Source organism: Pogoniulus pusillus, chromosome 13 (genome assembly GCF_015220805.1).
Source record: "Pogoniulus pusillus isolate bPogPus1 chromosome 13, bPogPus1.pri, whole genome shotgun sequence".
Classification (NCBI taxonomy): domain Eukaryota; kingdom Metazoa; phylum Chordata; class Aves; order Piciformes; family Lybiidae; genus Pogoniulus; species Pogoniulus pusillus.
Window position 1 is genome coordinate 24236073 of NC_087276.1, and position 21774 is coordinate 24257846.

General features: G+C 53.3%; 1 protein-coding gene across 8 annotated transcripts in view; it reads right to left on the minus strand.

The window, feature by feature from the left end:
• The window catches only part of MPRIP (myosin phosphatase Rho interacting protein), an 87515-nt gene that overhangs the window by 47038 nt on the left and 18703 nt on the right, over positions 1-21774 (minus strand). For all 8 annotated transcript variants that reach the window (XM_064153582.1, XM_064153581.1, XM_064153580.1 and 5 more), the window contains exons 4-5: positions 5803-5954; positions 2643-2727 (exon numbers count right to left, since the gene is read on the minus strand). In XM_064153582.1, the coding sequence (XP_064009652.1) occupies positions 2643-2727; positions 5803-5954 (237 nt within the window). The remainder of the gene's footprint in view (positions 1-2642; positions 2728-5802; positions 5955-21774) is intronic.

Genomic DNA, 21774 nt, shown 5'->3' on the forward strand with positions numbered 1-21774 from the left:
CAGGCAACCTCCAAAGTCCCTCCACTCTCAACCACTCTCACACTCATCGATCCAAAAGCTGATCACCAGCTTGGAGCATCTATTTCTACGTATCACTTACACACTCCCCCACATAATTATTTGTGGATAAGTATTTAATTAGATAGAGAGACGAGGGCCAAAAAGCAGTCTATAAGCAAGCAGAGGAATTAACTCTTTGCTGCTCAGTGGAACAAACAGCTCCAAACAGGAACATGCACCAAAATCAGCAAAACCAGCATGAAGTGTGTCTGGGCACGCTCTGCGTACTCGAGCCTGCCGCACCCCTCTGCAAACCTGTCCTGCAACAGAGCACAGAGCCTCAAATCCCACATTTCAGCCCCAAATCCTGCCTCGATTTCCTGGGGAGAGCAGGCAGGTGAAAGCTGCCAGCCCAGAGCACAGCAAAAGCCACAAGAGAAACCTGTTCCTTTTTCCCCCCAAGATCATAACCTGCTTGCAAAGCAAAGGTGGAAACATCTCTAGGGTTGCACTTTAACAACTCCTGTGCAAAATCTGCAGCTGGAGCAATATTCCCAGCTTTTCCTGTGCTGCTTCCACTGTTGATCCTGCAGCAGGAAGATGCAAAATGATTGGGGGGGGGGGGGGGGGGTGAGAGCTGAAAATGGCCCTGACGCCTCAGGAGCACCAGGCTGCAGTCAAGTCCTGCTGTAGCACAGACAAGTTAAAAACTGCATGGGGATGAGAAAGAGCAGGAATAGCCTTTGTTTGGATTTATTTGTTTTAAATCATGAAGGTGTCCATCCCTCCCTGAAGGGTTCTCAGGCACCATTCCCTACGAGATTAGGGGGCGGCAGTCTTGAGAAAACCAGGCTTTCTCCTCCAGCATGAGGGCAGTGAGCTGAACAACAGCCAACAACAGGAGAAACCATTTTACAGATGGGGATTTGGTGCTGATTTTCTCCTCAGCATCCTCTCTCTCCTTCCCTGGACTGGCACAATTTGGCAGACACCAGGAAGATGCTTCCCGCATGTTCCTTTTGCCTTTGCAGGTTGCTTGCGAGCGTCTGACATTGCAGCATCCATCTAGTGGTGGGTTTCATGTAGAGGTGGCTTTGTAGAAGTGATTTTGAGCCTTTTTCTAAGTCTGTGGGACCAGGAGTGAAGGGATGGAGAAGGTGGAAAGAAGGCAGCAAGTGGAATGGGGGGAATGAACCACCAGGCTCCATGCTCACCCCATCCCCGAGCACCTAGGAAGCTCATATGCCTGTGGGCAGCCAGCATCCTTCCCACAGCTGCTTCCCTTATTTGGTGCTCAGGAGCTCTGATCCTGTACAGTTTCCAAGAAGTTGCCATGGTGATGAAATGTAACCCAGAATGATGTTTTTCTGGCTCCGTGCCTCTTCTCCTCTCTGTCCCGTCCCCCTCTTGAACCCAGCTTGGATTTAGTGTTGCACTAGGGATGGGGTGAGCATCCCTGCCCTGCTGCATCGGCTCACTGAAAGTCCCCAGTGCAGCAGCCCCCTCTCTGGGGCTTCAGGACCAGCAACTTTTAACACATCACCTCTTGGCCTTGGAAGGAGAAGGTGTCTTCCCTGGAGCATCACCAGAGCTAGCACTTGAGAGACTGTGATGACGCCAGCCCTTGACAGGGGGTGGTTCACTTCTTCCAGCTTGGTGTACAAAAAAGGATCACTTCCCCCTAATTTTTGCATCTCTTTGAATCTCTTTATCTGGTGGAATGGTGGAAACTTGACTCAGACAAATGCTGTACAAAACCCACTCATGGCCTGGTCTGCACAAGGACCATCTTGAGGATTTCATCAAAAGGAACCAGAAAACCAGAGCTCAGGGGAGCCCTGACACTGTTTTCATTCCCCCAGTGCTGCAGCCCAGCCCGGCCGGAGGAGCCCTCCCAGTGGGTCCCCCACGGTGGTGGGACGTGTGCCCGGAGGTTGGGCGGCCTCGGGGACACGGCTGTTCTCAGCCCCAGCAAAGGACAAGGGTGGCCTTGGGGTCACGTTCCCCATCTGTGGGATTCTCCCCCACTCAGGCCACGTGGGAGCCCGGCAGGAACGAGTGAGTCACAGCCGGCCCCGCATTTTACCATTTATAGTCAGAGTGAGCACGACGCCACCGCCGCGTCCCTGGAGAGCCTGGCTCCGGCCCCCGGAGGTCCCAGCCTGGCCCTGGCCTTTAGTATTTTCCTTTCATTCCCGTTATCTCTGGGGTCATCTCAAAGGGGGTAACCAGAGCCTGATGGAATTTCATCCTGCTTCTGCCGAAATGGCCAGTGAACAGCCAGGCACCTCTCCGCAGGCCCTTGCGGGGACCACGCAGCTTTGTGGCTGCTCCTGGCACAGGCTCTGCAGGGCTGGTGCCACAAGCCAGTGCTCAGAAGGTAAAATGTAGCCTCAAAGCAGCCAGGAAAGCAGCAGCAGCAGGGTGTGACCTTGGCAAGTGATGATCAGGAATTAATTCACACTGTCCTGGCTCCTCTGTCTTGCCATGGCTCTTGCCCTCCACACAGACAGTATCAGAGGACTGGGAAGATCCCACTGGTGCAGCTGGTTTGGTAGGATCTTCCCAGGGAACAGAACAAAATCATGGCCCTGAGTAGGAAGCAAGGGACCAGGCAACAGCGTATGTCCTGCTGGGGTTACCTGGGGAGTTGGGGGCTCTACCTTCCTCTTCTTCTTCTGATTCTGCTTGTTTGTCCTTGGATAGACTATCAGCATCTCCAGCCACCTGCAGGCAGAGAAAGCAAAAGCTGAGTGCTGTGCTGAGGGAAGCAACAGTCCCACGGCCTGCAGATGCTCCATTGCACCTCCTGCCCCATCCCACCTCTGGGACAGGCTGCCTGCAAGCTCCAGAGGCTCTAGCCCCAGCCTTCTGGGGTTTGTAACTTGGCCATAAGCACAATGCCAACTTGGAGCTGGGCTCACAGCTTCTCCAACCCAGTCAGGGTCAGTGTTGTAAATAGTAGCCAGAAATCCCAGACTGGCTTGGGTTGGAAAGGACCTTTAAAGGCTACTTAATTCAACCCCCATGAAGTCAGCAGGGATATCTGCTGCCAAAGCAGGTTGCTCAGAGCCCCAGACAACCTCATCTGGAATGGTTCCAGGGATGGAGAATCTACCACCTCTCTAGGTAACCTGGGCCAGGGTCTTACTACCTTCAGTGTAAAAATTTTCTTCTTTCTCTCTTGTCTGAATCTTCCTCTTTTAGTCTCTCTAGTCTGAATCTCCCTCTTTTAGTTTCAAATTGTGCTGTGGCAATAGGCCCTGCTAAGATCATCCCAACCAGCTCCTGGGGGAAAAATGAGGTAGGGTTAAGAGTGGAGGAAAGATGACCTCAGGGTGCTTTGGCTCAAACTCCACTCACTGCAATAGCAAAGCCATGGCCAAGGCTGACATGGGTCAGGAATTCAAGGATCCTGAAAGACAGTCAAGAGAGACAGAGTCTCTGGCAGGATGTTCACCCTTCAGTAATGCCAAAGCTCACACAAAGCACTTTTGTCCAAGAAAGAGCAGCGTGAGCTTGACATCAAGAAGTCCATCCCCTGCACAAGTTGCTTGTTTGAGGAACCCTCCTGTGGCTTCCCATTGCAGCCTGTCAACCTGCCCCTGCACCTCTGGAAATCTATTGGGAAACATTCCTCCTTCAGATCTCTTCTTCCCTCTCCTGCTCCCCTCACTCTGCACACTGCTGCTGTAAAGCCTTTTGAGATGACCACATCAAGTGGGTTTTGATTAAGCAATAAAAGACAGAAGCACACAACAAATGTAAAACTAAATTCTCCCCCAGCCAGGGAAATCATCCTGTCATGCTGCAACTGCAAATGAAACCTGCTTGGCTTGGACCCAGAATGGGACTGTTTGGGGATGATTAATGCTTGCAGTCAGAAGCAAATGCACTGCTTCAACATCCAGTGCTGGGCCAATGAGCAATAAATCAGCCCCACCTTGCTCTGCAATGCTTCTGCCTCCTGCGTGGTGGGCAGGACCAGCAACAAAAGGCTGAGCTGTGAAGCGGAGCATGCGGAGAAGAGAGCAGGGCACAGGGGCTGGTGGTGTTTTGGGGAATAGTCATTTGCTCCTGCCTCGGATGGAGAGGAGGAGCTGGCTCCCCCATGCCATGATTCCCCCATGTTATAATCCTCCCACACCTCTGTGCCCTAATTCTCTGGCCACTGCAATCCCTCTGCTGTAGAAGCAGCCAGGGAGGTGGACCAGCAGATCTGGCAGCCTGAGACAGTGCACACAGTGGGAATTAGCCACGTTCAGGTGTCTCAGTAGGGAAATGATTATTTGGCCAGTATTTACCAAAAATCAGGAAAGGTACAATCAAAAAAAAAAAAAAAAGGGCTTGGAAATAAAAATAATCTCAACAGAAAGCATGGGAACGAGGGAAAACTTTCTTTTGAGGGTGCTGCAGCCCTGGAGCAGGCTACCCAGAGAGGTTGTGGAGTCTCCTCCTCTGAAGAGATTCCAAACAGGCCTGGACATAGTGCTCCTGGGCAACCTGCTGTGGGTGCCCCTGCTTTAGCAGAGGGGTTGGACTGGATAATCCCCAGAGGTCCCTTCTGACTCTCACCATGCTGTGATTGTGTGACTCTTTTGCTGCCATGGCTCAAGCAAGCAGGAGACATTGTGCCTTGGGAAGTAGTTATGAGCAAGCAACTAATCTCTTCAACTTTCTGTTCTAGTTTCAAATGTCAAGAGATTTTGGGAGGGATACACCAAGTTCCAGATATCCCAAGTGGGAAACACTGCCAAGTGAGCAGCAGCACCATCACAGTCTGCTGCTGTGTACTAGTGGCTCATCTCTCCCGAGGCTCTGCACCCTCATCAGTGTCAGTCTCAACCCAAGCCAGCACAAGGGCAAGAGATGAGGATGTTCCTAGGTCACCACCCAAGACCTGGAGTCAGGAGATCTACCACCATTTGCTCATTTGAGTGGCCTAATCTTCAGTGTTGCTGAAGGCACCCCTCTGAGTGATGATATCTGAATCATCCTCAGAGGTCAGATGCTCTGGAATCAGGGGGTGGGCTGCATACACTCCCTCTGCCCCAGCCTGTGGGCAGGAGAGAGCAGGGCCAGGTGTGTGCTGTGAAGGTGAGTCCAAATGGGTACAGGGTAAATGTTTGTCCTAAAAGCAGTGTGAGGTCACTCCGGTATTCATCTGCTTCAACCTCAAGTTAGTGCCAAGCTTCTTCCTCCAAGCTTCTTCTCAGCATCCCACAAGTGCTCCAGTAAAGCTCAGCTTGCTCCCAGTGGTAAATACTACTGGGAGTGCTCTGTAGTAGGAGGTCAAGTGCCCAACTCCAGAGAACAAAACCGACCTGAAAACTGTGGCATTCATAAGTAACAAATGACTGGGGAGCATGTCAGCTCCAGGGTCTGGCCAAGGCTCTCCTGAGGACTGACTCTGAAAGGTGTCTGGCAAGTTGGGGAGCCTCAGGCTCCATCCTGGGACAGCCAAGCACCTGGTGCAGACTGCAGTTGACTACCACTGCACAGGTCTCTACTGAATTGGTGCTCACCCTCGTATGGTAAATCTGGCAGCTCAGGTTCCTGCTTTGCTGCAGAGCACCAGGCAATAGCAGAGGTCCTTCAGGCAGAGAAGAGAAAATTGCCAGAAAGGTGAAGACAAGAGCTGACCACAAGGCAGTGGCCAAACTCTTCCCCCAGGACTGTTCCTGCAGCGGGCTGTGATTGTCACTCAGAGATCAGCCTGGATGCACATTGCCCATCCCACCCTTCTCTTCCTTAGCTAAGGGAAGAGCCTTGCAGGTGTCTCAGCTCCAGATCTGCACTCACCCACTGATGATCTCCTTATTCTCAGCCCGGATGAAGTGCTCCTTCTCTGGGGTCAGGATGCACAAGGAGAATTTCTGCCCTGTTCGGCTTTCCCCATCCACCACATCCGTGCACTGGTTCATGTTGATGGTGCCCTGCGGGAGCGTTGTTGGCTGCAAAGGGAAGGAGAAAAGAAGGAATGTTCCAGGAGAGAAGAGCAGATGAGTGCAGAGCTCAGCTCTAAAACCTCTCCTGGTGGACATCAGGATCCTATTTATCAAGATGCTCTGCCCAAGAGTGACCAGATCAATCTGTACACCATGTCAGCACAAAGCACAGCCCTGTGTTGCCCATCTGGGGACACAGCCCAGCAGGTATAACTCTTGCCAGCCCACTTCAGCCCAGTTCACTGATGCCAGCAAGATGCTTCTCCTATGCCAAATGCCCAGGAAAGGGTGGACAGGGACACCAAGGTAAGGCACCAAGTGGCCAGCTTTGGGTTTGCAGCTGCAAACCATCTAGGGTGGTGGGATGGCACCTGAGGACAGGGAGTGGCAAAGCAGCAAAGTCCCACTGCCCTTGGCACAGGACAGCTCAGGCACTACAGACAGACTGACCAGGTATTTTCCCATTAATGTTAAGAAAACAAGAAGGTTGTCAGGGAAGGACCACAGCATACAAAGGATCTTGGCTGCTGGATTGACTTTGCAAAGGTCCCCTTGCTCTAAGCAGACACAGTAGACTGGGACTGTGACCTCCCTGGCCCAAGAGGACACAAAGGGACCCAGAGAGATGTCAGCACTGACAAGAGCTGACATGTCCATCTGGAGTGGTGCTGGCTTATCCGATTACAGCACAGCCACCCGCTCCTGGTGCGAGGCATCCACAGCTCTCCCTTCCCAAGCAGCAATGCCCTGTGTCCCCATCCCCAGCCCGCCTGTGTCCCACCAGGCTCGGTGACACTGGGGACGCAAGTGACCAGGTGGAGGGATCTTTCCAAGCTGTCAACGGCACCAAAAGAGTATCCGAAGCAGCTCACAGCCACCTCCTTACCCTGCCAAAGCAGCCTGGTGCCCTCCAGATGGCCAGGCCAATGGGGACACATTTTTGGCAGATGCTGGTGAGGCTTTTTTACCATGGAAACCAACTCTTCTGCCAGTAAAACCCCTCTAAAAGCAGCCTGCATCATGCAAAGAAAGACCAACTGGGGAGAGCTTGATGGCTCCAGCCTACAACCCCAGGAAATTTATATCAGCCCCTCAAGACCTCCAGTTTATCCACGTGTGGAGCTATGGGAAACAGCCCTCTCTGCCAGGAAAAAGGCTTTCCCTGTAGCTGTGTCCCCTGTGACAGCCTAAGGGTGGCAGAGAGCCACCACGGGTGCTGCAGCATCAGCGCCCAGCATGTGCACACAAACAGGACTAGTCCTACACCAGGAACACCAAAACTTCCTCTTTTCCTTTGTGGAAATCAGCAGCAGCAGCAGCAGCAGCAGCAGCATCCACAGCCCCCAAGGGACGGAGAAAGACAAGCCAAGCCCAGGCCTCCGGCACGGTGCACACACAGCCTGCCCTGCACCACCGCAGGCAGGCAGCTGCTAAGAGGATCGCTTTTGTCCTGGACAGCAGAGATCAGCCCCTGCTTCCCGGCTGCTACAAAACCCAGCGGAAAAACTTTCTCCCGCTCCAAGTGGAGCCTCAGAAACGTTTTTGTCTCGCTGGCCTTCAAGGCAGCCAAAGCCTCCAGGACTGTGAGGCCTGAGTCCGATCCCCTTCTCCACCCACAGCATTTTTCCACCAGTGAATGCAACCCAGAACAGGATAAAAAGGGGATGAGAGGGGTTCCAGGAGCGACCCTCCAGGCCCCCCATCCCAAGCCACTCAGTGCCTCCAGCCATAGGCACCCTCAGCTACCTTGGAGGGATTTGGCAGAGTTGGCCCAGGAGGAGCGAGCTCCCTGCAAAACTCGCCTGCTCTCCTCCCTCCTTAACCTCACAGCAGCATTTGGGGCGGCTTCCCTCACTGCTGCTCACACCCAACCCCGGCGCAAGCGTGCCTGCAGTGGAGGAGCCGGTTTGGGGGCCCCACACCACCAGGCTGGCCCTGTGAAGTGGTTTTGCTGTGCAGCCCTTCTTGTGAAGATGACTGTTGGCACCACGCACAGCCTGACACCTATGTCCCTGTTCAGTACCACACTGCTGAGAGGCTGTGAGCAAAGCTGGGACTGTCCCCCCTTGCACCTTCAGCAAGGGGATAGGACAGACACCAGGGACAACCCCCCGAGCTCTCAGCAGCAGATGAAACCTGATGGACCAGCTGCTCACTTGGGATGTAAATTCCTTTACACCATTCAATTGCTTCCTCGGAGGCAGCACAAGGCACTTTGAAGCACGGTGAAATGCAGATGGTGTAGGGTGGGAATAGGAGCACCCACACTCAAGCTCCACCAAGGGACGGGACAGGGCTTGGGCACTGCACCCCAGAAACACCTCAAAACCAGTCAGGGATCCCCAACAGTGGGGCATGGCTGCCCTCCCCCAGGAACAACACTAACCCTTGTGTGTCAAAACTGTGGTGTGGGAGCAGGGAAGAGGCTTTGTGGAAGGAGATGAGGATGCATGGACCCCTTCTCCACCTCTGGACACTGGTTTCCGCATTGAGGGACTTCTCAGGGCTGGGGATACCTGGGGGAAGGATGCACAGAGTTGATCCCCAGGCTGGTCCTAGGTCAGGTGAGGACTGAAAGGTCCTGGCAATTGGAAGGGAATAAATAAATGCACAAGCAGGGAGGTGTTGCTCAGCTGAGACACCAAAACAATAACAAGGCTGAGACTTCAAGCAGCCCTTTGAAGAGCAGCTGCTTTGATACAAGGTCAAACTCATCATCAGACCCGGGGCCATGGGGAGGCTTCATGTCTGAGTGAGGCAGGAGAGGACCCTCATGCTCAGCTCCATGCCCTTTCTTCGGCCAGCCCTCAGGCTCAGAAATAGCCTTGTCCCCAAGTGCTGACCCTACCTTTGCCATTTCCCAGGCTGCTGTCAAGGGGATGAAGCGCACAGCTACCCTGCGACTGGATCAGTGCCTTTAAATTGGGGGAGGAGTGGAAGCACAGCAGGGTGTGCCATCAGAGGTCACCATTAGGAGCACCATCAAGAGCAGCAGCTTTCCTTGGTGGCACTGGCCCCTCCACCCCATCAAGCAGAGAAGCACAGGGAAGGCTGCACCCACACCATCTGAGCAGCTACAGCTCTCCACACTGTCAGCTCCAGCAGAGGAACCATAGACAAGAAACGATGCCTTTGCTGTTTCCCCCTTGTATGACAGATCCATATTCACACACACACGTGCTTGCAGCGTCCCTCTCCATATTGCACAAAGCCTGTGGTACTACTACCTCCTTCTCTCCCTTCCTGGCTGCCCAGGACATGAGTCACACCTCATTGCTGTCTACAACTACCTGACAGGAGGCTGTAGCCAGGTGGGGTTGGTCTCTTCTCCCAGGCAACCAGCAACAGAAGAAGGGGACACAGTCTCAAGTTATGCAAGGGGAGGATGTTAGGAGGAAGTTAGGAGGAAGTTCTTGCCAGAGAGAGCGATTGGCATTGGAATGGGCTGCCCAGGGAGGTGGTGGAGTTGCTGTGCTTGGAGGTGTTCAAGAAAAGACTGGATGAGGCACTTAGTGCCATGGTCTGGTTGACTAGACAGGGCTGGGTGCTAGGTTGGACTGGGTGATCTTAGAGGTCTCTTCCAGCCTGGTTGATTCTATTCTACTTTAAATACAGGATTATTTAGACTCAACAATTCCCAGATTTTCTCCAAGTCTCTTCCCTACAGGTGCCATGGCAGGAGCTCAAGCTGAAGTGCAGCAGAGCTTTACTCAACAGCTGAATACAAGAAGTTTTCTGAGCAGGTAACCCTGCGGTCAGGCTCCCGAGAAGTGGCTGTGCCATGGCTGTGGTGGGACATGGCCAATGCCCACACCATTCTCCAGGGCTGTTATACAACGTGGGTTGATGAAATCTGGAACACAACCTTTAAAGAAAGGCGATGGGGCAGGGGGAGGAGGAAACCAAACAAAAGGGACATTTTACTTTCTGCCAAGAACCAGGAGGGGAAGGAAAAAAAAAGAAAAGAAAAAAAGAAAAAGAGCCACAACCATTTGTCTCCCTGGCATGGCAGGCTGGTTGCCTTGGCACCGGGGCCCAGCCGTCCCTGGCGGGGAGAGACTGTGGCTCTGCCATCCTACTCCACTGCGATACTGCACAGGCTCTGGCTGGCTCTGCCCCGGCTCCCAGCACCACTCTGGGACCAGCGGTGAGCCTGAAGCGCCCGAGGAGGAGCCATCCACGCTGCCTCCATAAGTGCTTCTTGACAAATGTTGATTCTCTGCGTTCAAATATTCATGAGGGTGGCTGCCGAGGAGCGCATTGCTCCTTCCCAGCGCTCCCCAGCGCTCCGCGAAGGCAGCCTCCGCCTTTGCCTCACCCGTCCTCAGTGCCTGGCCTGGCTGATCATGGTGCTCGAGGTGGGATCTTGGTTAGGCTGTAGCAAGGGCACGTCCGAGCAACATGGAGATGATCACGCTCCACTGCATTCTGCTGTGACCCCACTCGCAGTGCTGGGGCCAGCTTTGGAGCCCTTAGCACAAAAGGGACATGGACCTATTGGAGAAGGTCCAGAAGAAGCCACAAAACTGGATGGCAGGGCTGAAAGCCCTCTGCTGTGAGGACAGGCTGAGAGAGCTGGGGTTATTCAGCCTGAAGAAGAGAAGGCAGGTCCAAGCAGACCTTTTGGTGGCCTTTCAGCACTTAAAGGGGATCTAAAAAGAAAATGGGGACAGACTTTTAGCAGTAACTGTTGTGACAGGACAAAGGGTGATGGTTTGAAACTGAAAGAGGGAGATTCAGACTAGAGAGAAGGAAGAAAGTTGTTTTTACACTGGGGGTGGTGAGACACTGGCTCAGGTTGCCCAGAGAGCTGGCAGATGCCCCATCCCTGAAACCATTGCAGGTTAGGGTGTCTGAGGCTCTGAGTAACCTGCTCTAGTTGCAGATGTCCCTGCTGACTGCAGGGGGGTTGAACTAGACACCTTTTTGAACTTCTCTTCCATCACAAGCCAGATTGTGATTGTAAACCTCAGCTGCCCCATCACTATGGGCACATCAGGGCAACATGGAAATAACCCTCCCTTGGGTGAGGGTGGCAATGCAGCTTGGACAGACAGCTCCTGGCACCAGCATGGCACTGGGAGCTGGCACCAGTGCCACCTCCATCATTCCCACCCAGAGGTCATCAGCAAGAAAGTCACAGGGAGCTCTCTTTTCAGCTACATACAGCCTCCCTGTATCCCAGCTGGGGATGCACTGCATCCACACTAGAGCTGGTGCTGCTACTGGTGCTGGGTGGCTCAGAGTCTGCTTGTGAGGTGGCCACCACAGTGTGCCCCAAGCTGCTCAGGCACCAGGCAAGGATGTCTGGCACAGCAGCAGAGCTTTAATGAGCTTTTTAGGCTTCCTGCCACTAGGCATGAGGCTATCGATACAGCCACAACGCGTCCAGAGCTCTGTGGCAGGCAGATTTTGTTACACTTATAGATCAGCTGACAGGCTGAGCATCCTGGATTTATTAAATTAGACAAAGGCTCTTGGAAATGACCTCCGTGGGCTCTGCCAAAGCATGGACTGGAAAAGTCACCCATTGAAGGGGAGCAGAAGGCTGTGCTCCTCCATCCCGCACCTGCCTGCACGCAGCAAGAATCCATCCCTGCTTCCCCAGCTCTCCGCTCTCCCCTTGCCATCCAAGCAGGAGACAGGTATCTTTTTGTGGCCACCTGAGCACACCTTTCCCGCCAGCAGCCTTCTCATATCAGCAGCTAACGCTCAGGGAAGCCACTGAGGAGCCTCCAGCTTGCTCAGGCTGCGCAGCAGGAAATAGAAAAGCAAGTTTTTACCACAGACAAGAGAATGCAATGGAGTTATCAAGCGACACATGTGCCCCTGCACCTCTGCATGCACCCTTGGGCAAGAAAGAGGTGGAGACGCCCCAAATCTCACAGCTGCCTGGGCTCTCCAGCCAGTCATAAGTCTTCTTTCACAGACAGAGGCACAAGTGGTGCTCTGCAGATGTGGCCTTGGCACAGACTGCACCAGCAGCAAACCCAGTTGTGCCAGCAGGAGGAGGGGACAAGACACCTGCTTCGGTGTGCAGCCAGCGATGCAAAAACATCCAACACTTATCCATGGCTGGATAAGTGCCATGATACTTCCCCATCACACTGATTCCCACCACTGGCCCCTGCTCCTTGTTCATCGTGGGCACCGAGAGCCAGCTCCCTGAAATTTGACTTGCAAGAGGAGCTCACCATAGCCTCAGGTCACTCACCCCAAGGAAGTGGCTCAGGGAGGTGAGCTTGGAGGATTGGTTACAAGTCCCATATACGCCTGACCTCTGGAGAGCCCTCCTGAGCCTCTACCGGGAGATAAACCAACATCAGCTCCACTTTGGCCAGGGGGAAGGAATTTTCTTCGCCGGGAGCAGTTTGAGGAGGGGGTGAAGTGCAGGGGCTGGGCAGGAAAGTTCAGCCAGGGGCCACTTCTAAGCAGAGCTGGTGTTTATGTCCACAGACAGCGAGTCTAAACAGTGAGCGAGGCTGTCAGCTGCCTGCGACCTGGCCCTCAGCTTGTTGCGAGCACCCTCGGGCTCCTCTCCCACCCAATACCACCTCACCAAGGCACAGGCAGCGCTCATGGGTGCCCATGTGGCAAGTTTGGGGGCATGCATCCTATTCACAGCCCCATCCCCACGGGCACCCATCTGGGGAGTGTGCGCTGGAGCTGAGCGAGCCCAGCCGGGGCTGCACGGGAGGCTGCAGCCGGCTCCTCCTGGCCTTATATGGCCATTTTCGCACGGCTCTTGCGGCTCCCAGCTGCTCTCCACCCCAAAGCGGGTCGGGAGCTGGCAGCCAGGGCCTAGCCTGCCTCCTTCCTGTTAACTTCTTTCCTTCTGAACGGCCTGCCAGGGGTCTGTGCACTGTGGGGATGGTCGGTCGTATCCTGTCCCGACACAACTGCCAGCACTGGGCAGGGAGGGGCAGCAAACGTGGTGGTGGTCACCAGGTGGGTGCAACCTCCCTCAGTGCTAGGATCTGACCCTCTAGGTCCTCAGGAGCATCCCCAAATTCAGGAGCTTTCACCCACGCACACACATGCTCCACATCCAACGCTGCTGGAGAGTTAGAGAGACAAGAAAATACCGAGGATACTGGCACCACAACGGGAACAGAGCAAGGTCCCACATGAGGGGGTTGAGGGCCTGTTCCAAGCCACCATCCTTGCTCTTTGAGGTCTAAAGTAGAAGTCCAGCTTTGCACGAAATGCTTAGAGCAACTGCTCAACCCATGTCTAGGAGACCAAAGCAAAAGCCAAGCATTATGTGGGCACTTGCCAGCCACCCCATGCTGAAGACACCATCTTGCAGCCCTGCAAACCCTCTTGCTCTCTGGGATTTAAATGCACTTAAATCACAAAATGTCCTCCTCCCCTCCTGGGAGGGGGGTGAGAGGAATACGTGATAACAGCTCTGACCTCATCTGCTCACAGCTGCCAGCGTGGCATCTTCCCTGCTTCCTGACACTCAGGCACAACAGTGGCCCAGCCAAAGGGGAAACAAGCATCTGCAGCATCCAAGTGAGCTGGTATGGTAATCAGCCTGACAGCAAAAGCCTGGTGAGACCACACACCAGAAGGGTACACACAGCCAGGGAGCAGAGCTTGGTGCAGGGACCATGGTGGAGGAGTTGCCTGGAGAGGAAAGGCAGTGGGGTTTGGGGGTGGGAAGGAAAGGCAGGCTTCATTTGCATCTTGGTATTTGAATTTTAAATCACCCTGTTCCAAATTGGCCCTTGTCAACTTCATTCTCCGCCCCCTCGGTGTAGGAGACAAGTCCCAGGTGGTCCCTGCACTGCACACTGCCAGGCACACACATGCTCACCGCCACCACCTCCGTGCACGGCAGCCTGCATGGCCCTGCCCAGGAGCAAAGGGCTTCACCAAAATATCAAAGACCACATCACCATAGCAGCACCCAGGAGGTAACCCCCACACACAGAAGGTCACAGACATGGTGATGCCAATTCTGGAGACAGACTGTGAGGTGTAAAGCTTGGATGGAGGCAGGGTGGTCTCCATTTGCGTTGGCCAGCCATTCAAGCCCCCTTCAACTCCAGCTAGACCTGCATTTCTGTTTCACAGACATAAGGGGAACAGTCTGAGCATCTGTCCAGGCACTGGTTATGGGTAGGGCTTCATACCTTGGGAAAAACCTTAGGAAAGAAGCCCAGGGCAAAGCTCACTCACTGCTCAATTCTGGAGCCAGTCTTCCGGCAGAAAGGGAACAAACCTGCAGCTGATGTGTGCTTCAGCGTTATTCACGGCACCAAGTGCTGCTGGAATGCCTTCCCAGCGCTTCTCTTCAGCACTGCTCTGACCTACAGGCAACTCCCATCACAGGGCAAGAGCCACTCAAGGTGCCACCACCCTTGCAGCATGGAGGTGTGCTGCAGGGCATACAGAAACCAGGTATTGGTTGACTCATCTGAGGCCATTGTGGGGTGCATATGGCACCCCAAATAGGACTGTGGCGAGATACTTGTGAAGATCAAGACTGGATCTAGACCTGGGAGGAGAAAAGGGGACGTGGAAAGAGCTATAGCTTCTGTCTTCTCTGAATCAAAGACAAGCATGGCCAAAGAAAACAGCAAACTAAGTCAATCAAAGCCCTATACCTCCCTAACTGAATACATCTTCCCTTCTAGGCTGAAGGGAAGGGGCTTCTGGTCTCCAGCTATCCCACAACCTCTCCTATAATACATCCAAGCAGAGGAATCAGTGCAAACACACAACAGAGCAGGCCACTCGTTCAGCCACAGCTGTGCAAAGCTGCCTCCCACAGCCAGAGTCTTGAGTTCTGGATAATTTAAGGCCCTGCATTACGCCGTGAAGTGCAGAGAGAGCAAGGTGAAAAATGGCAAGTGCTTCCCACAATAAAAGAGGAAATAAAATGGCAAGGCATCTCCTGGTGTCTCAGCTGAAGAAAGAGAAAAAAAGACCCTTCCAGTTCTGTATGAACTAATCTTTTTTTCACTGAAACACAAAAAACAAAGGAAGGAAAGCACCACCTCGCAACAGACAAAGTCAGCAGAAGCCTCTCTGCTGAACACTCTCACACAGGCTTAGACCCTCTCAAGCCAGCTTCATCCAAACAGCTGACCCAGTTCTGTACCACAGGGCCATGGCTGTAGTTTCTCCCCAGTTTGCCTTCTGTGGGGCTCAAATGAACTAAAAACCTGCTGGGCAGATTTTGTTTTCCAGCAGGTAAAGGCAGCTTCCTTGCGGTCAACACTGGTCCCCACTCAGCTCACAACTGCAAGCAAGGTGAGGAGAACTCCAGGGATCAGCAGCACCAGATCCACCGGAGGTTTGGGCAACTTCCACGGGTGCAGATGCTTCAGTGGAAGTTCCTAAATCCGGCCAAATTAGTCTGGAAATCTCATTATTCCAGAGTGCTGCTCTCACAAGCTTTGCAGAGCTTCCTGCTGGGCTGGGAATACCACATGGCTGAGCTCCCAGGGTGCTCGGGGGGTGCAGCTCAAGGTGAGAGGAACAAACCAAACAGAAGAGGCTGGATCAGGTAACCAAGCAGCAGCCACATCCTACACCCCATGCCTCACCTCAGCAGAAAACCCCAGACCTGCTCTGCATCGCTCCCAGAAGCTTCCAGGCAAGCCTGGACCCTGCAGTCCATCCCAAAAGGCAAGGCAGCAGTCAGAGAACATTTTCCAACCTCTGACTGTTGGCCATCCTACCAAATGGCAGAAAACCCTGCAACAACTGAAGCTGGGCTTTGCTGCCATCTGCAAGGTGCAATGGCAGCACTAACACAGACAGCAGAGAGGCATCCTGGCTGGCAGGCACCACTGAGTTCAAAGGCAAATGACAGCCAGAGCAAAAAGTGCTTTGTGTGCCTGCCCACAGCCAGGGACAAAGGCTGGAAACAACACAGCAGGCTGCTGGGGCTGTTCCTGTGTCCTGGGGAGCAGCATTTTCTCCCTAAACCCACTGCTTCCCTTTAGCTCTCACACAGGAGTTCAGGGAGAGGAGCAAGTTCAGGGCGATGAGCTGCCCTCAGGAGCATTCCCTGTAACCTCTCCTTTGGAAGCAGACACTTGGCCCCAGCAGAGAGGAGTAATCCAGGGCTGGTGAACCTCTGAGGGATGAGCCCAGGAGGTTTCTCCATCCCCCATGCCTGAGACAATAGAATTCACCCTCTAGCATTAGCCTGTGCATGGCATTAACTGCCCCTGCAAGCCCAACATCCCCTTCCTCCACACATCTGCTCCATCCATAATCCTCACTGCTCCTCCCCCTAATGGGAAAGCAGCCAGAAAAGTGAATCAAAACCCTAATTATCCCAGTAGCTCCCCAGCGCCCCAGCGATCTGCTGGGACTTTATTGATGCGGCTGCAGAATGGAAACCAGGAGGAAAGGGCCGGGGCTGGGTGTGCTCCAGACACCCACCCTTTCTTCCCACCACAACGGCTGGAAATCCCATGCAAGCTTGGGCTGCTGCCTGGGGCAGGGCTAAAAGCAACCTGTGCTCCTGTCCCCTCTGCCCTCCTCTCCCCAGGGACTCTGCCGCCCACGGCAAATGCAACACCACAAGCATGGGGACTGAGAGTGGCGACAACTTTGTGTGGCACCAAGACAGCAGCCCATGGTCTTGCTGCAGGTCTCTAGGGCATTGTTTGTCCACAAAATCATGGACAGATACAGCACCCGAAGCCACAGTACCCCAGGGCATGGGAAAGCAGGGACACTCAGGGCCACATCCTTGTAGTCCTACAGCAAGGAGTGCAACGGCAGCAGGGGCATGGCATGGCCCTGGGGTGCGAGCCAGAAAAACATGAAGGGGAAAAAAAAACCAAAACCCTCTCCCAGGTAGGTGAGAGCCTTCCCCAGCTGTCCCCAGCCCCTGCAGAAGTTCCACAGCAAGGAGTGCAACGGCAGCAGGGGCATAGCATGGCCCTGGGGTGCGAGCCAGAAAAACATGAGGGGGGAAAAAAACAAACCTCTCCCAGGTCGGTGGGAGCCTTCCCCAGCTGTCCCCAGCCCAAGCTCTGCACACAGCACTTCTGCTCCTGGGACAGCTCTGCTTTAAAAGCAGGAGCAGCCATGCTGCCTGTGCTGGGTGGCAGGGTGCAAGGCATGATGATATCCCAGACAGATCAGCTCCTGGATCCTGCAGGAAGGAGGTGAAGGGTAGCATTAAGTTGCTGCGCACATGATTTACCTGTGGTAATTTTAAACTGCCTGGCTGGTTTATCTTGCTGCCAACTTGCAGTCAGACTTCAGTCTGAGCCTCTTCCAAGCTCAGAGGGAACAGGGCAAGATATAGAGATCCTACAAAATAGGTAGCACCAAAAGCACATCCACACTCTATTATCTAGGGCAGAGTGAGGGACAAGCAGGATTTTGCTGGCATTTTCTTCTCCTACCTTCTCTATTTTGTAACCCATGAAAACCTCAACGAGCAAGACCACTAACAAAACCTGCCTGGGAAATCTCATTTTGCAGCAGAAATCCCTCAACACAGAGTGGACAAAAGGTGGAAGGCTCCAGCACAGCCCCTGCATTCACCAGCCCTGAGAAAAGCCGTTCACAAAACCTCAGCTGAAGAACCTCGGCTCGTCTCCACACAAGTTTTAACCTGACAATGTCCCTTTTACAGACTCTAAGCCTGATGAATAATGCATGGCTGGGGTAAACCAGAAATATCATATTCACTAATGCTTACCCTAGCAGAGAAACGAGGAGGGCAAATAAGTAATTTATTAACCCCAAACCATGTTGCTGCTTGAACAGAGTGCACACCTCGGCTTTTTGGCCCCAAAACCACTGCTGCAGTTTGCTTTTGAGCCATAGCAAGAGCATGCTAAGGGCTGGCTGAGACACTACCCCCCCCCCCCCCAACCAAGCTCTCATCTCACCTCCAGCACAAACATGCTTTGTCTAGGACTGTATGAGGCTGGGGGGGAAAACCTCCTCCAGAGCAGCGCTGGGAGCTGCCACCTTCCCACCTCTCATCCTCCTGGGGGCAGGGGGCACAATTGCCCCTTCTCCATCAGGAGGAGAGCAGTGGTGGGAAGCCTGCAACCCCACGCTCGCCCATGGCTCCAGTCACTTTCTCAGGCATTCCAAAATTTGGCTGGAGCCTCTTTTTTCAGCAGCCCCCCCCCCCCCCCCCATGGCTGGACGCCTGCCTAATTGTGTATTTATTTATTTCTGCATTTTCCCAGCTACACACACAGACACACACACACTGGGGCAGGGCAGGGAGAAGCCAAGGCTGGCTCCCAAGGCAAACCCCCCCCCCCCCAAAAAAAAAACCCACAACCCCAGAACCAAAAAACACAACCTTAAAAAAACCCAACCACAAGCTGGGGGTGGAGAGAGCAGCTCCCTTCGCTCCCCAGGGGCTGGGAGGAAGCCGGGAAGCGGGTGGAAGCAGGGGGCAGGAAAGAGGGAGGCCAGCAGCATCGCCCACCCCCCCCTTTGCTTTGTGCACACGCTTGGGGAAATTAAAAATAGCTGCGTCCAAAGAGTGGCTGTGAGCGCCACAAAGAGCGTGTTGAGCAGAGGCAGCTGCAAGCTATTTGCTGCCCTCGGTAATCGGCATCTCAGCTTGCAGAGCAACCCCCCCTCCCCCCGCCCCCCTCTCCTCAGCCCCTTCCTCCCCTGCCAGAAGCCGCCGGTGCCTTTCTCCAACCCACATCTGTCATGTCAACAATCAATGAATACAGGATCTCTGCCGGGGGAAAAGGGGGGGACACGCTTTGATTTTTGGAGAGGCTTTGTTGCCTCGTTGGGTTCACATCCTCATCCTCCTCTCTGAACTGTCACCAAGGGTTTGCAGCACCGAATCCCACCAGGAGGTGAGGCCAGGATACCCCCAGTGCCACTCAGTAAAGATGGGATCCTTGGTGGGAATAGCAGCATGCCGGCCACCATGATGCTAAGATTCCTTTATGCACTGGGAAAAGGGGTGCTATTGTCTGCTGTTACCCAGCTCACAGTCCACGTCCCAACTGGTGGTCCTCACCCACCTCAGCTGGTGGCCTACAACAAGGCTGGAAAGAATTAAAACCAACCCCATCCCCAGCAGCACACTGTGCAGCTGGCAGGTATTGGACCGTGCTGCAGGCATCTTATTTCACACAGCCCTTTCTGGAATGGAGCAACAGCAAGGCAACAAAGTTGTGAATTTGGTGGGTCCTTGGGTGGGTTGTTCACTCAGCTCTCTCTAGATAAGGCCACTCAGGCACCAGGGCATGCTTAGGAGCACAGCACTGCCTTGGGCTTGCAGAGAGCTGGGGTTAGGCACCCACCACTGCAAGGACCAGAGCAGAGCTCTTGCTGTCTCCATCAGGAAGAAAAAAAGGGGGAAAAAAGGATAAAAAGGAAAAAGCAACTGGAGCAACTGCCTGTAGCAAACACAAGTGCTACTCTGCTGTGGCACTAGGAGCCAAAATAGCTGGACTGCTGTATTTTGGTAGACATTTACAGAGTGATGGGACACAGAGGAAAGGCAGGTCCAAGGCCATCACATGAGGTGGAGGGTGGAAACATGAGCGGGTCCCACAAAGCTCTCCAGCTACTGAACACCATCAGAGGCAGGTTTGACTTCTGCACTAAAGCTTTACAGCAGATCACAGATTTTTCTGCCAGTGAGAGCCTGCAGCCAGGCTGGAGGCCATGAGTATGGAACCCAGGTTTGCAGAAGCCACAAAGAAGCGACTCCAGCTGCTGTGAGCCTCTCTATTATTCCACCTTCAATAAACTGGATAAAGGCAAGTGAAAATCCAGCTCGTTTCCCTCACTGCTCTTGCCCATGTCTCCTGCGCTAACATCTTTGCTAGGTCTCAAGAGATGGGGGAGTAGGGAAAAAGCAGAAAGGACAAAGCCACTTGAACCTGTTCTCATTGCTCTGCATAAGTGCAATTCCAGCTTTGCAGCTCACCCAGCAGAAGACAATAGGGGCTGTGTTGTTTCCAGGAAGGAAGCACCTGGGCCAGGTCATCAAAGCTGCTTGTTCATTAGGTCACTGGCTGCATCCAGCTCTTCCAACTCTGCTTTCATCCTCTTGCCTTCTGTTAACTCCCAAACCTCCCAACATGGTTTGTTTCACACCAGGGCCTTTCCAAAGTGGATCCTACAAGCACCAAACATCTTTCTCAGGGAGCCTGGATGGACCTCAGTATCCTCCATCCACACTCAGGATGTGAACAAAACCAGCCAGCTCCATCCACCTAAACTCACAGAAAACACAGGCACTTCTGAGGCCTCTGTGATGGTCCCAGGGCTGGTGTTGAAGTCGTTCATGGAGGAGCCCTTACCTGTTTGTTCAACCCTCTTCTTGGCAGTTTTACTTCCCCCAAAACCACACAAAACCGAACTAAAACAAGCAAAATAAAATAGGGTAGGGAACAGCTTGTGGAGTTGCCCACAGGCATCTTGACAGCAGGATCCACCCCCAGCAGTGACTGGGAACAGGCATTTTGTGCAGACAGAAAAGGGAAGACACAAAGCCCTATGAAGCCACTGTATGGGACCCCCACACCCAACAAGATGACACTGGACCAGCACCAAGCAAGACATTAATGTTAGCACAAAATGAAGACCTGCACATCTCTCCAACCCCTCCAAGGCTGCTAGGTCCTGGCTTCAGCCATGTCCTGGCAAATGAGCTCCCAGAGCTCCTTGTAGGTTCATGGATTTTTTTTTCCACCCAAAGGTAGTATTGAATATTAAAACACAACAAATGTGCCAAAGATCTCCCAGTTCTGTCAGGAATCACCAACACTTGCACTGTCTCTCCCTTCCCTGCAGAGCAATTACAGGGATGTGCTTCGTTCTCTCTCCCCTGCACCCTGACTTCAGATGCCCCTCTCCTGCAGGAGAAGTGATCTCTGCTTCCCAATTATTCCCAACACTTCCTTCTTTCTACTGTATCACCTCTGAGATATGCATTAAACATCCAACTCCAATGTCAAACCTCACCACAGACCACCTTCCACCTCAGTCCCCATCAAACCAGTTATTTTCCTGGCTGCACTGCCCATCATTCCCATCCCAGCCAGTTCACATCCTACACGATTACCCATCCAAACCACGACTGTAAACCCAGGAGCTCCTGGATGGAACCATTCTGCCTCCATGACACAAGCTGGAGGAATGGCAGGGCACTATCACCAGCATTCACTGAGCTGACAAACCACCTCTAGACCACTGCAGGATGTGGCCATGCAAGAGGCCACTTTCCCCTTCCACTGAGGTCAAATAAAAAACCAGAGGAGCTGGGAAGAAAGTTCTACCACTGCAAGACCCTGAAAAAACCCAGAGTTGGGGGAGTCCCAACCACTGTTAGAGTCTCACACAGCTGCTCCCCTCCAGCCCTTTCTGTTTTGGCTTGCTTTAAATTTGAAACATGCTTTGATTCAAGCCAAAAGTTTTTTATGCTAAACAGAAACTGAAAGTCTTGACGATCTGGCAAACAGAGGCACTGGCAAAATCGTGTCCGTGAGGGGAAATGCTGGGTTCAAGGAAAGCAGGGGTCTGTAAAGCTTGGTGCTCCCACGGAGGAGGGGGCAGAGGGAGCTTGGAAACACTTAAATGGCAAAACGTGTGGAAAAAGTAAGGACAGAGAGGCCAGGATGTTTAAGGCTCATTTTTAATCCCTGCCAATGAATTTCCATTCTGTGCCAAGACTGAAGTAAACTGCTTTGATCTGAAAAGGAGGAAAAAAAAACACCAAACTCACATGCACAGATTCTTGGCTTCTTAAAACAATATAGATGACAAAGGAGGGAACTATGATGTAAATAACGGGGCACAGGTCTGCTGAGGGTGACGTCTGAAAATACCCCTTTCTTCTGAAGGG